Source organism: Chlorocebus sabaeus, chromosome 11 (genome assembly GCF_047675955.1).
Source record: "Chlorocebus sabaeus isolate Y175 chromosome 11, mChlSab1.0.hap1, whole genome shotgun sequence".
NCBI classification, from domain to species: domain Eukaryota; kingdom Metazoa; phylum Chordata; class Mammalia; order Primates; family Cercopithecidae; genus Chlorocebus; species Chlorocebus sabaeus.
Genome location: NC_132914.1, coordinates 38,407,033 through 38,425,189, shown reverse-complemented (window position 1 = coordinate 38,425,189; position 18,157 = coordinate 38,407,033). Strand labels below are relative to the sequence as shown.

General features: G+C 34.6%; 1 protein-coding gene across 4 annotated transcripts in view; it reads right to left on the bottom strand.

Annotated features, from left to right (window-relative positions):
* The window catches only part of CNTN1 (contactin 1), a 399,377-nt gene that overhangs the window by 127,214 nt on the left and 254,006 nt on the right, over nt 1-18,157 (bottom strand). For all 4 annotated transcript variants that reach the window (XM_073020625.1, XM_008002892.3, XM_008002893.3 and 1 more), the window contains exons 10-14: nt 16,689-16,813; nt 15,903-16,020; nt 10,950-11,100; nt 6,769-6,896; nt 6,332-6,507 (exon numbers count right to left, since the gene is read on the bottom strand). In XM_073020625.1, the coding sequence (XP_072876726.1) occupies nt 6,332-6,507; nt 6,769-6,896; nt 10,950-11,100; nt 15,903-16,020; nt 16,689-16,813 (698 nt within the window). The remainder of the gene's footprint in view (nt 1-6,331; nt 6,508-6,768; nt 6,897-10,949; nt 11,101-15,902; nt 16,021-16,688; nt 16,814-18,157) is intronic.

Here is an 18,157-nt window from a genome sequence, read left to right as displayed (position 1 = left end):
CTATGCCAGGAGCCCGTACTTTTTTTTTTTTTTTAATGTATTTCTCCCTCTTTTCTACTGCTTATCAAAATTTAAGAGTCTTAAATTCAAGAAGCACATATCCACTATCCTCTACTACTTAAACTATTTTGGATATACATTTAAAAAATTTTAGTTTATTTTTATTTGTGTCCCCAATACTCTCAGATGCTCAAAACAATATAACATCTCTTTGTTTCCAATACATCATGCTTAAAACCTTGCGGTGGCTAGTCCCAGTATTGCTAAGTCTCTTCTTCAATATCTTTCTTGAGGACATTTCTCAATCTTGGTTCTATTGATAACTTGGGCCAGATAATATTCTGTTTTTGGACTCTGTGTTGTGCATTATAGGATATTTAACAGCTAAACAGATACCTAAAATATCCCCCCCCCACACACACACCCCTCTCTACAGTTGTGATAACCAAAAATGTTTCCACACGGGACCAAAGTTACAAAGCTTCAGGGCTTCCCCAATCTCCTTGTGGCTGCCTAGTCTCCTTCTCTGATTTTTTTCGGCTCAAATCTGATTCTTACCAAGGATTATTGCCCAACTGTCCTTGTTTTCTCCCACATAATTCTGGATAATCTTAACCTTCTTGTTCAACAGTGAATAGAGGCTGGGTGTGGTGGCTCATGCCTGTAACCCAGTGCTTTGAGAGGCTGAGGTGGGTGGATCACCTGAGGTCAGGAGTTCGAGTCCAGCCTGGCCAAGATGGTGAAACCCCGTCTCTACTAAAAATACAAAAAATTGGCCAGGCATGGTGGTGGGTGCCTGTAATCCCAGCTACTTGGGGGGCTCAGGCCAGAGTATTACTTGAACCTAGGAGGCAGAGGTTGCAATAAGCCGAGATCACGCCATTACACTCCAGCCTGGGCAACAAGAGCTAACCTCTGTCTCAAAATAAAATAAAATAAAAACCCACAAAAACAACAGCAACAACAAAAATAGTGAATAGAGACAAATATTTAAAAAATAACAAACTGACTTGTTTTATCATTTTTCCTCTCCTTTTTGCTTGTCTTGCAGAAACAATTTCTGCACAAGATCACAGCATGATCTAGTTTTAAATACATATTTCTAAAATCTAAAGACCTTTTTTTGATATGTTTAATAAAATTTTTCTTTAAAAAAGGAAAATAACCTTTGGGTAAGAAATCCTCTTCTCTCTTGAGTGGTATCGCCTATGCACTCGGAAAAAATGCACACACACATACCTGCAAACGCACACCCAGGGTAACTATCTACAGGGGATCAATAGGAATTGCCAGGAACTTTATAGTTAGACCACTTGAAACTGTGTAGACATGACTTACAGTGTATTGCAAAGGTGGCCAACAGTGAAGGGAGAATGAAGTAATTTGGGCAATATGGTGAGCATACAAGGTTCATTAAACCAGATTAGAGAATAAAATGTGAGTTGAACAGTACTGTCTTGTAGAACATCAAACACTTAGGGGAGAATTATTTCACAGACGTGAACATTAACCAAAAGATGAAGAATCAAAGTGGTGGAGATTACAGGGTTGGCAGTCAGGCCACCTGGCTTCAAATCATGTTAGCCACTAGTGACTTGTATGATTCCATGGGACCAGTTACTCAATTTTTCTAATGCTCACTTTCCTCACTTTGGAAACTGAGAAAATCACAATAATACGCACTCCACAGAGGATTTCTGTGAAGATCAACTGAGAAATATGTGAAAAACATTTAACCCAATTCTGACTAAACAGTAAGCCCACAATAAATGGTAACTATTATTACCTCTTCACCGCCCTCAGCAATGAAATACCCAGATTTTTTTTTTTTTTTTTTGGGTCTCAGTCTAAGTATCCAGCACAGCAAGTAGTGCAAGTATTAAATTGTGAAAAATGAGATCTGTGGTTAAAAAAAAAAAAAAAAAAACCCAAAACAAAACAAAAACTAGCAAAAGTTTCTAGAATTTCCAGTTGGGGATGATTGCTCTATTATAGAAAGTATTAATAATCACTTATATACCAGATCCTGTGCCAAGTCTTTATATGCACTCTTTCATGAAGTAACTAGTTTTGTAAACTCAATGAAGTAACCTGAATGAAGTAAGTGAATGATTGATCATGTTTTACAGAGGGAAATTAGGAGGCTTAGAGAATTTTAATCCCTGGATCAGGGTCACCAAATAAGAGGTGAGAAAATGAAGCCTAAAGCCCAGGTTGGTTTGTGACAGAATTTCTGAACAATTCAAATGATATTTATGAATTCATAAAAGACAGGCAATAATGTCCCACAGTATTACAATTTTACCATGTATTTGTAATAAGAGTAATATATATATGTGTGTGTGTGTGTGTGTGTGTGTGTGTATGCATATATATATACGAATGAAATAGTGACAATCTTCAGAACTGGAAATTTTTAGAAACTCATGTAATAAAGATAATGATTCTAAGCAGCTAATATTGTTAATAACCCAAAATGAATGTCAAAAATTGAGGGCTACTGAAAAATTCTACAGGTTAGGTGCCACTTTGAAAGAAGAATAAAATGAGATATTTAAAATCTGTATTTTTGATAGATTGTCTTAAGTCTTCTCTGGAACAAGAAAAGTCATAAATTAAATGAATAAATAAAATGGCTCTGCCGTTTGTATTTACTCTAAGGAATTAAGTAGCTACTGAATTAGAAAGCCAAAACAGGAGCCACTTTATAACTGGACTTGAAAAATTTATGATCATTTGCAATATAACATCAACAAAATAAAATAATGGCAGATAAACTGTTTTAATATCTTATTGTATCAAAACCTCACATTTATTAAATTTCTGCTTCGAGCTTGTACTTTTAACACCCCCCCATGTATAAGTTCAAGTTCCGGTGGAACATCTACTGACAATTATTACGTATTAATATACTCAGGAAATTTTTAGATGTTTAACTCCTTAGTGTTTTTCTATAATCAGTACTAGGTGTGCATTTACTGCGTTAAAATTGAAAGTTGCATTAAAAAACATATTAATCCTAAAGAGTTTTACATAAAGTAGGATCACTGAATATAAAGACAGTGTAATTTTTGCTTTTTTGGTGTTCCTATTAAACTCTTAAAAGAAATATACATCTTTAAAAATGTATAGTTACATTTTTCCTAATAATTATATAACTTTAATTAGAAAAAGTATAAAGAAGACTTTTTAAAATCACCTATAATCTCACAATTTATTCATAAGTATGAGCAGATGCATTTGTTTAATTTCATGAAGGAAACGAAAGTCCCAAATTACATCAGACTGTGAAATTTGAATCCTTATACAATGTTGCCCCTTAGTGGTTTAAATCAAGAATAGCAAGCTAAAATCAGTGCATACTTGATTGACTTCAATTTATTGAAACTAAATTGGAAAACAAAAACTTAGGTTCTTGAAATAAAAAAGTTTAAAATTTGATTTCCCTATTCTTTTTTATTATTAGAACATCCTGTATTAATTTTTATCAATGAAAATTGTTAAAACATGTTAATTACATCGGTTTTGTTAACTGTAATAGCTACCAAATAAACATTTACATCTGAATCTTAAACTCTCAGGGTATCATTGGTTTATTTTGGGCTGGGGTCTGTGTCTATTTCAGTGTTTTATTTACCCTAGTGCCTACAAATGTGTCTGCTTATGGCATGTGCTTAGTACGTATTCTTAATGAACAAATGCTATTCAATTGTTGAAATATTGGGAGAACTACCTAAAACACCAAATCATTATTTAAGAAACATATATATATATATATATATACACACACACTAAGCTTTTGATAGGAGGAGCCACTTATTTTGAGAATGATCTATTAACAGTCCTAGAAGCAATTACTAGCTTCCAGGACTCTCTTCTAAAAGGAGGATCACATATTTATAGTGTTTTTACTTAAATTTTGCATGGCATATTGAGCAGTGAAGTTTAACTTTCTAGTTTGCCTTAACCGAGAAGGAAGGTACCAGGGAAAGCTTCATTAGTCTTGTGTTGGTTTGAAAGACAGAATTCAGTTTAACTATTTATTTTAAAATGATTCTTATCTGGGCTTTTTAAAAATCGAGATAATTGAATGCTTCTGTCCATCTACAAAGTGCTAAACATGTGCATTTGATATTCTGATTCAATTAAGATGCAGATCTAGCCAGCTGAGTAGGTTTGCTCCCACTGTCAGATCATGATTTGATGGAATGAACTGAAACCTGAGCGGGTGAGTCCTGAGATTGGGCCTGTGGTCAGGACTCCACTCTGGTTTAGCTGAGGGGGCAACTATGTGAATCTCTGCAGGTATCATCTGAAAAGGGAGAACGTGCACTAAGTGGCCATAAGGTCATTTACATTTTTATGGTCTAATTTATTATTTATTTGCTAATTAGTATTCCAGTTATTTCTTTGTTTTACTATTTTTTGTTTTTTGTTTTTTTAAGTGACTGGGCTCCATTTTTCTTTGTCTTTAAATTCCTTTTTATCGTTTTCTTTTTGCAGTCGTTATTTACATCTAACAGCACAATGTAACTAGTATGCTAAAGAATATAAATTAGCTCTAAATACGAAATTTCAGTTTAATGAGGGCAATTTTTGCCTGCAAATTTATTTACATAGACTTCATTGCAGCTATTAGTTACTACTTTATAAACTATAGTTGTGGAACTTCTAGACTTTACTTTTGAAATTATTCAATTTATAACACCAAAGATAATTCTTTCAAATTCAGAAGGCTACTTTGTGTGAAAGTAAGATCCCTGTTTAGCTCACTTTTTTCCCTTAAAATGAATAAAACCCGAGTTGTATTTACTTTTCTTGCAAAATAAAATACAATTTAAATAAAGTATTGGAGATTTTGGTGCCAATTTGACTAATTTTGGGCATATGCAAAATAGTTTCAGATCTATAAGGAAAATATATTACCTGGTATAATGTCAAAATACAAAATTTACAGTTCTCTGCCAATTCACAACTGTTATTCTTTAAAATCTAATTTTGGTTCAGAAACTGAAAGAGGATTGGTAGGTGTACACTAGAGGTGTACAGTTGTAGCTAGATCAGTTAAATTAAAACTCTTCTAAAGCTAAAAACATAGCTGGACAATATGAATGCATAATACGATAATGTGTACATATCAATCTTCAGATTTTATGGGACTTAAACAATCTTAAATGTCCTACTGAGTTCATTCGTGCTTCTTTTTTATATTAGTAACTGACTTCTAAAATAAAAGTTTTCTTAATTATGCCTATGTTCTAAATATGTCCTTAGTCTTCCAAATGTTTGCTTTTCTAAAGAGGCTGGTAGGGCCAGTGATTGATTTACTTTTTAAATACACTGTAACCTAGACAGCCTACCAAGACACCAACGATGTTCCTATACAAGTTGTTTTGCATGCCTTCCCAATCTTTTTCCTCTATTTTATTTCTTTCTACACCTTGACTCTCTATATCACTATGTTTAATTATAGGGCTTGTAGAATGTAACACTTTTTAATTCTTTTTTTAAAAAATTATTATTATTATACTTTAAGTTCTAGGGTACATGTGCATAGCGTGCAGGTTTGTTACATATGTATACTTGTGCCATGTTGGTGTGCTGCACCCATCAACTCGTCAGCACCCATCAATTCGTCATTTACATCAGGTATAACTCCCAATGCAATCCCTCCCCCCTCCCCCCTCCCCATGATAGGCCCCGGTGTGTGATGTTCCCCTTCCCGAGTCCAAGTGATCTCATTGTTCAGTTCCCACCTATGAGTGAGAACATGCGGTGCTTGGTTTTCTGTTCTTGTGATAGTTTGCTAAGAATGATGGTTTCCAGCTGCATCCATGTCTTAAAATATAGCCATTTAACCCTTTTCAAATCACATAAATGAATTCTCCAAATTCTCCAACATATGTAATTGTGTCTTTCTTACTCTTAAATCATAACTTAAATGCCTTAAGGTCATCATTATAACAAAGATTAAGTTCTATGCTCTTCATTTAAAGTAAAACGAAGGCACTAGAACCAAGGGCACATATATACTGACATAATACACATCAATGTAAAATTGTATTAAAATTAAGGGGGAATCATACCTAAAGCCCAATTAATAATTAATATTAATTGATTGATACTTCTACCAAAATCCTCAGGGATAGCCATTTTAGAAAGATTTAGCAGTACAACAGTTAATATAAGGAGAACCACAAAAAGCTTTCTTGCCTGCTTTTTGGTCTCATGAAAAACAAAGATCATATAAAATATTATTATAGTAATAGAACTTTCAATGCAGACATAGGAATCACTGGGGTGTTAATAAGATGAAACTTAAAACACATACCATAAAATTCCTCTGGTAATGAATATTCTCTTTGTTAAAATCGATCACATAGCCATTGAAGGACCAAACAAATGTGAGATCCAAGGCAGGATCAGAGGATGCAGCACACTGCATGGTGGCATTTTCTCCAACTGTGATATCGGCATTAATCGGGGCCAATATAATTCGCGTGGGATCTATATATTTTTAAATAGATAAGTAAAGCACAACTCAAGAAGATATAAGACACCATATTATCTAGTATATTAAAATAATAAAAACCAATATATATTTGTGCAAAATAATAAGATGTTTTCATACCCAAATTCCAAGAACAATATCATCAAGCAAGAAACTTGCCTGAAAATCTTTTGAAAAAGAAATTTATAAATACATTGACTGTTTAGATGCTTAGTGCTGAATCACATGTTTTTAAGCACCCTCAAACACTAACTTACCTGTGATAACAAGGGTTCCAGTGCTATTAGCTTTCCCTCTGTTATTTTCTGCAAAGCATGTATAGATACCTCCATCATTCCTTGTAATATTGTTGATTTCCAAGCTACCATCTTCCCAAATGAGTATTCTAGTGAAATAAAAATACATATAATTCACAAACCTGATTTAGTAAAATACATTATATCTTAGATTACAAACACTAATATTTTTCAATTATTATATTCCATGTAAATCATGCGACCACAGACATTTTTGTAAGTTGAAAAATTCTAGCCTTTAGTTATAATATTTTTTCTCATCATTGACAATTTGTTTTGGAAATCCACTTTCATCTTTTTCTTGAACTATTGCCATAGTCTTCTAACTGACCTTCCACTACAGGACAGGCTGAAATCAGTCATAGGCCTGAAAGAAATGAGCCCAGGTCTCCCAGAAATGTAACCTCAGGACTTCAATTCAGACTAGGAGGTGAGGACAGATTGCCATTTCCATGGCTACAGAGAAATATAAACATGTTTTATTTTTAGAAACTTTAAAAAATATTTTACAACCTTCCTTAGTAACAACTTCTGGAACAAATTAATATTTAGGAAATTCTTCTTTGAACAGAAACTAAGTCTTTCATACTACACATATTTCCCTGCATGTCAGTCTCTTCCCCAGGGGATGGAGATGAAAACCTCACTAAGTTTTATTGTATAGAAACTCACACTTAGATTAAATACTGAATTGCCTGTCATTGGATTTTTTTACTTTCTTCAAATGGATCATTTTCAAACCTAAATTATCTTTTAAAGTTTGCACAAAACATGCAAACATATATCCATTTTAAGGGCAAAATCTGATAAAAGAAAAACTATTTTTGTCTACCTTATTGATAAAAATCTTCATACAAGAAAATATCAAAATCTCCACTAATATTATAGTCCAGGATTTCCTTTCCTTTCTTGAACAATCCAGTCCTGACTTGAAGCTCATTTCAGAATACTTTTAGTTGTTGAAGGAGAAATGAAGTATCAAAATAATATAATGATAAAAGTAATTATTTAAGATCATGGAAGCTCTGAGAGTATTCCTCTTTCTCCAACTCTGAGGAGTATAATTTATTCTCCGTCCCAGATGCTTACTCAGAAATCCATCACTGTGTTTATTCAAAGTCACACATTCCACAGACTGTTCTCAGCCAATGACTGATCACAGGAGAAATTTTAAACCGGGCCTGCTCCTGGAAGACAGCAAACTCCTCTGATACACATTTTTGACTGGAAGCCTCTCCAGTGGCATTACCGTACTCTCTTAGAAGTACAGTGCAGTCCAAGTCATTTCAGCAGAATATTTTTTCCTTCCTTCCCTCTGTCCTTCATCTGGGATGAGACCTGTATCTCAGTAAAATACTTTTCCAAGCCTCCACCAGCTTCCTCTCTATTTTCCCTCCCAGGCATTGCCATTAATTAATTTCTTACATAGCTAATCTTCCTGGCGTCAGCCTCTTGGAGGACACACATTCATACAATATCAATACTAATCGGTCACGCTTTTTCTCACTAAGCTCTAGTGTAAGTCCTCAGCCAAGTTCCCACATCCCTCTCATTTAATTATTTTTCAAGAAACACAACAAAAATTATAATCAAGTAGCAGTGGAAAAAAAATCATGTTTCTTTCTTAAATCACGCTAATATTTTTGGCTTACTTAGTTTTCGATTGATCTTTACCATCTTTAAAGGGTATACAAAATTCCATGTGTCATTCATCTCATTTATACTTTCAGGTACATTTCCCTTGAGATTAAAATTATTTTTTAATAAAAATATTTAGAAAACCTGATTTTTTGTAATAATTATCCTTATTCTTAAAGTAATATAGATTAAACTCTCAAGATCGTATCCTTATTTCCAGATACTATGATATATAGATCAGCTGTCAAACAAACTAGGAACAATCTGGTCTTTAACCAATTGGTCACTTATTGTTGCCAAAATTGCTCCAGAATAACCTCTGGAGTAGAAAAGACTAACAAAGATCCCTTCCTATAAGTGGTTTAAATAAAAGTGACTTTAGAGCTAATAGCAATCCATTGAATTTAAATTAGCAACTAACTTAATTCTGTTAATTACAAAGAAATTCTGCTGCGGAAAGTATATCATTTGAGCCAAAAATAAAATCATAAAATGATAACCTAATTACCATTTATCAAGATACATAGCTTCTCCCAAATATCACAGAAACCACTCTTTAGGCCACTAACCAGATACAGAAAGAACTTAGTTACGTGGAAATGGTCTTTATAATTACATTCAGAAGAATAAGATTATATTTATACTTAAAGACCAATATTTACTTAGTCCTTGGGTATTCTTTTTCAAAATAAACACCAAAATTTTTATGTTTAGCTTTTTATATGTAGCATTTTACAATTCAAATATATTTACATATGAATACTATATCTATTATAAAATGGTATTTACACTGAGATATTAATGGGTTAAAGTACTAAGTAAAAATTAGATTTATAGACTCTTTCATCAAGGAAATAATGCAATTTGATTTCAAAGGCTTTAAAAATATAACACAAACTGTAAAATTTCAGGAGCTAGATCTTTCTCTTCTTTTTTTGAACACATATTGATATTTAGGAAAAACAAGTCCATGAAACATAGTTCTGCGAAATCCTTAGTTGAAGAGGTCCATGACATGGGTCTTCATCAGAATCAGAAAAAGATTTTATTATCAAGGAGGAGAACTAATGGTTTGTCCAATGCAGAATGCCCTGCTCTAGGTTGTGGAAGGAGTAAGCACCTACACATGCAGCTGCCCTTTGATCATGGTCTCCGCATTGCTCATTGTCTGAACATTAATGTCAGCAAATTGAACAAATGGACTTTTCCTTTAACACTTCTTGTTAAAATCTTAACAATTCTTAGGTCAAACATATTAACTTTAAAAGTTAATGTGTTCAGGGAAGCCCCTGATGTCCCTGCCCTCTTCCCCCATTCCATAAACAGCTGTGCCTGTGCTCATCCTAATAAGAGGGCTGTATTGGCATATTCTCAATTCATATCTGTGTCTTACAACTTCAAGTTCTAGTTTAGATAACATCAATATATTTTTTCAGAAGGTCACTTTAACTTTACCAAGCTTTAGACACATCAAAATATGGATGATAATTCCCATGTTACTTTATTGGGTTACTGTGAAGAAAATAATGTATTTTCTACACTTGATTAATAATTGTCTTTCAAATGACAAAAGTCATCCTAGTCCTCCCCTGTTTACAACTTTAAACAGTTTTCCATTACTCTTAGATGAAGCCCAAGACCCTTAGCATAGAAAATTTTGTCATTGATGATCTGGCTTATTATGTCTCATCTCTTAAAGTCTCTTCCACTTTCCTCTAAAGACAAATCACACTGATTTCAGTTTCTGCAATTTCTTACACATTCTAAACTTCTCACCACAGGGTCTTTGTGCATGCTGCCCTCACATTCTGGAATACACCCCAAAGCCAACGCCCATGTCCCATCGCTCCCATTTCCCATTCTGGCTTTCTCCTCCTCCTAATTTTTGCACTCAATATTACTTCTTCTAGGAAACATACAAACTGTTCAGTGTAGCTTTTACACAAATAATCTACATAAGTTGTACACTGCTTTTTCATCTTCTCCCCAAACCACCAAAACATTGGTAGATAGTTCACTTATAAGGAAGATGATGATAACATCTTGTTCATTTCAAGATGGGAAGAGATTATTTGCACTTTGAAATCACTTTTTTATTTTTCTACAAAAATATTTAATAGACTAATTGCATAAAATTCAGTTGAATATGAATGGATATAGATGCCTATATTGGGGGAAAATATGTTAGATCCTATTTTATTTCCCATTGTTTATTAATTGTGTGACATTGGGCAATTTATAACAACAAGACAAGAAAGAACACCTCTGAGCTTCAATTTTCTAAATTCCTTATACATTACAGAGTCCTGTTAATTGAACCTTCATTATAATAGATACTGACAGGGATAGGTATTTCTATTCCATCTTAGAACTACAGGATCTTCTGTGAAAAAAAATAATTTAGAGCAAACAACATTTTTATTATTCACATATAAATAAGTCTTTTATAAAATAAACTTTTTCAAACAGTTTATTGCAATTGGATTTCTAGTTTCAGCACTGACCTGCTACTATTGACAAGCCACTCTGTCCCTTTACTCCATGAAAACTTTGGTTTCGGTGCAGCTTTAGGTTTGCATTCAATTATCACCCTTCCACCTTTAGCAGCCAGGATCTTCTTCTTCATAGGATTCATTTCAAAAGTTGGAGCCAACGCTAAAAAGAAAACAAATTGTTATTTTTCTCTTTCTGTTTGTAAAGCCTAAACATTGCTTCTGTGTTGTAGAATCTTCTATTCTCCTTTAATAGTTAATGGAAAGGATTAATCTCAGTAAATATGATCAGCTATCACCAATAGGCATTCTATACCTAATGCTTTGTAACATAAAATTCACCCAATTCCAATGTACAGTTTTTGATGATCACTGAATTGATTATTAGAAACTTTAATTAGAGCCCAGGCATGGTGGCTGACACCTATAATCCCAGCATTTTTGGAGGCTGAGGTGGGCAAATGGCTTAGCCCAGGAGTTTGAGAGTGCACTGGATAACACGGTGAAACTCCATCTCTACCTAAAATACCCAAAATTAGCTGGAAATGTTGGTGCATGCCTGCAGTCCCAGCTATCAAGGAGGCTGAGCTGGAGGATCACCTGAACCTAGAATATCAAAGCTCCTGTGAGCCGTGATCGCACCACTGCAGCCTGGGAAACACCGTGAGACCCTGTCTCAATAAATAACTTTAATTTCAATAAAATGTTTTATACACACTTACCTTAAAATTAACACTGAATTCCGTTGCTTTGACTCAATTCCAGAAGGAAAGTAAAGTGAAAGGCTGAAGAAAATTGATCAGCATTATACACACTGACATATGGTCCTAATCAATCCTCTAAACCACATGTTGACTGAACTATACCCAGTTTATAAATGAGAAAATTGAAATCTATTAGGATTATCTAATTCAGCAAAGGTGCCACAGGTAGTAACAAGTGGGAGTCACATTTGAATCTAGGTCCTTCTGTTTCCAAAGCATGTGCTTCTGATTAAACAATGCAGTCTCTCCTCCTTTATACGATTACTGAGCATCAACTGTATGCAAATACTCTGCAAAATGCCAAAATAACTGGAGCCCTACTTTCAGGATCTATCTATAAACAGCTATGGGAATAATGGTTCTAATAAACTAATTAAGGAGTATATGATCATTTGTAGTTCATCCTTACCTCCAAGTACAGAACAATAATTATCAGAACAGAATATAGAGTTTTTTAAAAGTTACTCCCTTGATGGTATGCTCTAACTTTCCTCAAGGTCCCCACATTTAATCCACTGTTCACTCTCCTCTTCCCTGGGCAGACTCCAAAGAGATTTCATCCATGTATTTCAACACATTACAATCATCTGTAACTGTGTACTTTCTGGAGGCTTTTCTAGGCCTAAGCATATCTTCATCTGGATTTTGACTCTTCATCCACTGGTCTGGTCATTCTCAAATTTATCTTTGTATTAAAATCACCTGGGGATCTTTTTAAAGTGTCCATTCAGCAGGTCTGGGGTGAGCCTGGGATTCCGCACTTCTAATGTGCTCCTAGGTACGGCCACTGCTGCTGATGAAGAAGACATTTTTTGTGGCAAAGATTCATTCTATTCCATTGTTTCGCTAGTCTGGATTATGATAATTGGCAATAAATAAATTAGTAAGCAACCAACCTAAGTTGTACACCTAACACAGTAGTGAGTATTTTGTGTAGGCTCAACAAACATTTTGTGTGACATGGCATATTGCTTCTAAAACATGAAAGAAAATTTAATAGGATTATATTTTAAAAACCAAAATTCATCTACAAATAAGGATTTTCCTTGAATCAGTTTAGATTTCAGTGAAATAGTTGATTTGGTGTGGTCCTTTAAATGACTTCAGATTTATCTAATATTTGAATTTCTAACAACAGGATCTAGACTGTATTCCTATGTATGTTTTGGAAGTGGCAAAAATAAGGGGATATTCTTCCTCTCAACTAAGAAGATGGCGGCCGGGCGCGGTGGCTCAAGCCTGTAATCCCAGCACTTTGGGAGGCCGAGACGGGCGGATCACGAGGTCAGGAGATCGAGACCATCCTGGCTAACACGGTGAAACCCCATCTCTACTAAAAAATACAAAAAACTAGCCGGGCGAGGTGGCGGGCGCCTGTAGTCCCAACTACTCGGGAGGCTGAGGCAGGAGAATGGCGTAAACCCAGGAGGCGGAGCTTGCAGTGAGCTGAGATCCGGCCACTGCACTCCAGCCTGGGCGACAGAGCAAGACTCCGTCTCAAAAAAAAAAAAAAAAAAAGAAGATGGCACGATGCATTTCTTATCTCTTTGGTTCTTTATTGCAGTATATGAGCCTATTAAAGGAATAGCATCTGGTGTAGAGTAAGTGCTCAATAAATATTTGCTGGATGAAAACATGAATTAACTAAATAACCCAAGAAAAGAGAGGAAGGGAGAAGCACTGTTCATAAGAGTATAAAAAACAAGAATAGAATAGATTGAGACAAATTTAAACATGTCCAGAGCTATTGATCTGGGGAGGATCAAATTGTTCAGTTTGCTAATTATATTAATAGCCATTAAATGATTTGGCAATTCTAGGCTAAATATATAGACATCTTTCAGTCTGAGCTGAGGTGTTTTTATACTTCTCTTTTGAAACAAATGAAGATATGAACTTTAACAGAAAATAAAATTTACATTTGGGACAGAATTCAAACTGACTTCCTCTCTAAGAGTCACAATGATTTTCTATTCCTTTGTACCAAAGATATCTGAGCTTGTGCTTGCTTGATATCCAAGTAACTACAGTAAATATATTATCAGAACATTTAGGCCATAAGGAGGAAGAAATAGGGTATGATCCTCAGCATTAATAAGTGGCTGGGAATGTTAAAATTAAGATGGCCTTAACTTATTGAGAATAGTTTTCTTTAATTCTTTATTATAACTCTCTCATTTTCTATCATTTTCTTTTAGTGTCAATCAATTTGTAGTGATACCAATGTTTTGAAGAATTTTCTTTAGGTGCAGTAAGAATAGAAGTGGCCGTATTGAGTCATTGCTTTATCTTTTCAGTAACTAATGCTAGAAGAAAAAGCCTGACTTCCTGAATTCACTACTTACAACATGACTTGACTTTGTGACAACTCTTTCAAATAACATGAAAAGGACATGATACAGTAAGACTTTAGGGCCGGGCACAGTGGCTCATGCCTGTAAATTCCAACACTTTTTGGGAGGCCAAAGTGGGCAGACCGCTTGAACTCAGGAGTTCTGGACCAGCCTGAACAACATGGTGAAACTCCATCTCTATAAAAAATTACAAAACTTAGCTGGGTGTGGTGGACTGTGCCTGTTGTCTCAGCTACTTGGGAGGCTGCGGTGGGAGGATGGCTTGAGCACAGGAGGCAGAAACTGCAGTAAACTGAGATCACACCACTGCACTTTAGCTTGGGTAATAGGGGAAACTCTGTCTCAATAAAATAGACTTTTGTAAAGTAGTTGTAATTAATATAAATAAAGTAGACATAATGGGAGATATTTCTGGTGTAAATTGGAGATTAGTGGATGTACTGGATGGGGAAGGGATGTGGTAGACTCTGCCATTCTTTAGAACAAAGAATCTTTGAGGAAGAGAAGATGTGAGTGTGGGTGGGAGACATTAATAATGAATTCAGCTGCAGACATGCTAAGCTTGGATTATCTGTGGGGTTATCCAAGTGAACGTTGCTACTAGGAATTATTTATAGTGAGATTGAAGCTGAGGATAATTATCTGGGCCAGAGATATAAGAAAAGGGATCGCTGGTAGGTAATAGGAAATGAATAAAAATTTAACTAGATGTTTTTAAAATAAAAATAAAAATCCAGGAATAATAATGTAGAATACAGAAAAGGAAATGAAATGGATCAGAGGGATGGAATGCTGGGATAGAACAAGATTTCTAGCCAGGCAGAGGAGAGGGTGAAAAAGGTGACAATGAAGGAGATAGAGAAGAAATGGTCTGTGAGGTTTGACAGCTCAGAATCACCAAAGACAAGAGATAAGAAAGCTTAAGCATCATATAGGACTAGAAATCCTGTATGACTAAGAGAGGCAGCTGGTGGACATATGTTCTCACACACACACACACACACACCCCCACACACACACAAGAATGAATAGTTGCTGATATCAAGTATCACGGAAAGTGAAAAGGAATGAATATAGAGCAAAGAGGTAAAATAATTGTTTCATGTTTGCTTAGGAGAGACGCTTTCTTCTCTAGATAAAAAATATTGAAAAGACAATGTAGTAAAGAGATAGCTTTGAGTGATGGATGGGAAGTTGAAATACTTTATGCCAAAACATTTCAATTTTCATGGAGCACAAGAATACAATATAAAAGCGAGAGTCAGGGTGCAGTAAGGGACCAGCAGAATGTCCTAAAGGTTTTGAATAGTAACTGTAGTGTATGAGACCCAGGGACTGAGAATGCCCCCGAAGTGCCAGACACCCATCTGATGCTGATCACATGCAGTGTTTTAACATCAGTCTTCAATGTTATGTGATTCTTCAGGCAGTGTTCAGTTCTCCAGGCATATGAGAGGATAAGACTTGTCAAAATTGGCATGTGTAAATTGTGCTTTATCATTAAAAAATGCTAAAAACAATTATATTCCATGTTCCTTCAAATTTATGATAGAATTCAGCTTCTTAGCTAAAAATAAAATGATGCAATTTCATGAAAGAATTTGTTTGTAGTTGGAAATTCAACCAGCATAAGAAAAGTTTAAAGCGTTACTTTCTCCCTACTTACATGTTCTTCAATGAAAGGAAAAACCGTATCATTTCGTTCCCAAACGCATGTTAAAAGTTTTTAACATTGTAAATAAAAGAATGTAATGTGAAATCAAATGTGATCTATGGATATTCCGGCATCTTTTTTACTATGTCACTTTCTTGATGAATGTTTAACAGAAATTAGAAATGATACTGACCCAGGATCTTCAACTCAGCATTTGCATAAATGGCTCCATATGTGTTTTCAGCTATGCACTGATACATTCCGGCATTTTCAAAAGTCACATCATACAGTCTTAATTCCCCTTTATGATACTGAAAAGAATAAAATTGAAACATATTCTCAATGGACTTTAATAGAAATACTTTCACTTAGGTCTGGGCTTGGTTGTCTTTTAATTTAGATACATTATGTTCATCTGCCCCCACTGTTACCTAAGATGAACTAAGTGGGATTTTCACGGCATGGGAAAGGAAAACCCACTTACCATGCCCAAAGGCTCTTGTTCTATTCATCCTACAGAGCTGAGAGTCCACCTTTTCCCCTCTTGGACCAGCTGGGAGATTACAGTGGGAAGGTAGAGAAGAATCCCACTGCTGCTACTTGTCCCCAGGGCCAAAGGTAGGACTTAGAGCTTCACTCTTACCTCTGTCTCTGTGGGGTACAGGAAAATAGTGGCAAGAAAAAGAGGACAATATCAGGTATTGGAGATGGATGAGTAGGAAGAGGGTGGAAAAGTGGAACAAAGGAAAAAATAAGGAGAGAGAGAGAAAGAAGGTAGAGTAAGATTACAGAAAGTTGTTTAAACTGAAAGAAGATACTTTATGTTCAGTTTTTGTTTGTCTTTTTTTCAGAAGCTTTTATATTTCAGGGCCCAAGTACCCTTTCTCTATTGTCTCTCCTGCTAAATGTATCCCAGGACCACCCTGAAACACTGCTTGAACAGGGACTCAGGAACAGCAAAGCACTTGAACATACATACCGCATATCCATTTTTCAGCCATCGGATTGTAGGGATGGGCTTCCCTGTGGCCACACAAGGCCAGTAGAGGTCACTGCCTATGTCCACCTCTGTGTCATTGATATGTTCTACCCACTCAGGGAATGCTAAAAAGTAAGGAACATTGTAAATGTTAAATCAAAGTCTCAAGATCCATCATAATCTCCAGAGTATAAATATTACATTTAGTTAAACTAATTCTGCAGAATACATCAGACAGTGTAGGTATCCCGAATTCAGTAATAGGCCTTGTCTTTTCATAGGTTTAACCTATGCAAATCCTGTGTTATTACAGCAGGAGGTAACTATAACTCATTATTTTTCCATTTGTAAATCATGTTTTGTTGAAAAGTTGAGTTATAATTAGTACTAAAATAATTGACTTTTTCTGCTCATAACATAAACCTTTCAAGTCTGTAAAAATGACAATTGAGGTTTTAAAGAATTACATCTCAATTCAATATGACACCATCTCTTAACATTTTGTTTAAAGACTCAGATTTTTTTCCCATTCCCTCAGGTATACAGTATCTTCATTTTGATGGAACTTTCAGCTAGTGGCCACTGTAACATCTTACTGTGGTGCTAGAAAAATGACTTGGACACCTAAATATACTCTTTCCATATTAGAAACTATATACAGTAGCTATGATTGGTGAATTCCATGCATTAGTAAAATTGAACTCAGTCTCATTCTTTAATCTGATCTACTTTATACCTAAAGAAACATCCATAAAAATGAGAAAATGCTAAAATTTTTCCAAAGAAAAAAATATTTCTAGAGAACAAGCAAGTAAACAATTTGACAGTCTTTTTGATTATTTCAGTTATCTAGTCCAAATAAATGCAGATAAATAAATTAATATAAAATAAAAAGGAAGTAGTAGGAAAGAATCCTGAGTGGAGAATAATATTTAATTTTCTTTGAAACTGGGAACTTGTGTTAGTTTTATGGCAAAAGCAATATATACATCTTATAAAAAGCATTTAACGAATAATAAAATACTAGAAATTTGAAAACTAGAAAACATTTTTATGTCACCAAATACCATCAACAATATACATTATAATGTATACATTATACATGTAGACATATGTACACCTATATATTTTACAGCATATATAATCTCATTTAGTACATGTTTTCACTTATCATTACATTTGTCTGTAACATAGGGAGATTTTTTTTAAAATATTGGTGGATATGTTCATGTTAATTGAGAGATGTTTTATTTTGTATACAATCTTAGCAATACATAATACAGGAATATCAGCACCCTTCCTGTCTTGGCCTCACATGGACAACACAGACATTTGCTATTACATCATATAATGAATAATTGAACTGGATTGACACATTCTATATATGGCTTAATTATGTAACCTAGTGATGTGATCAGACCTAAAGATAATACTTAGTATGCTGCATTAGTAAAGAATAAATAACATTT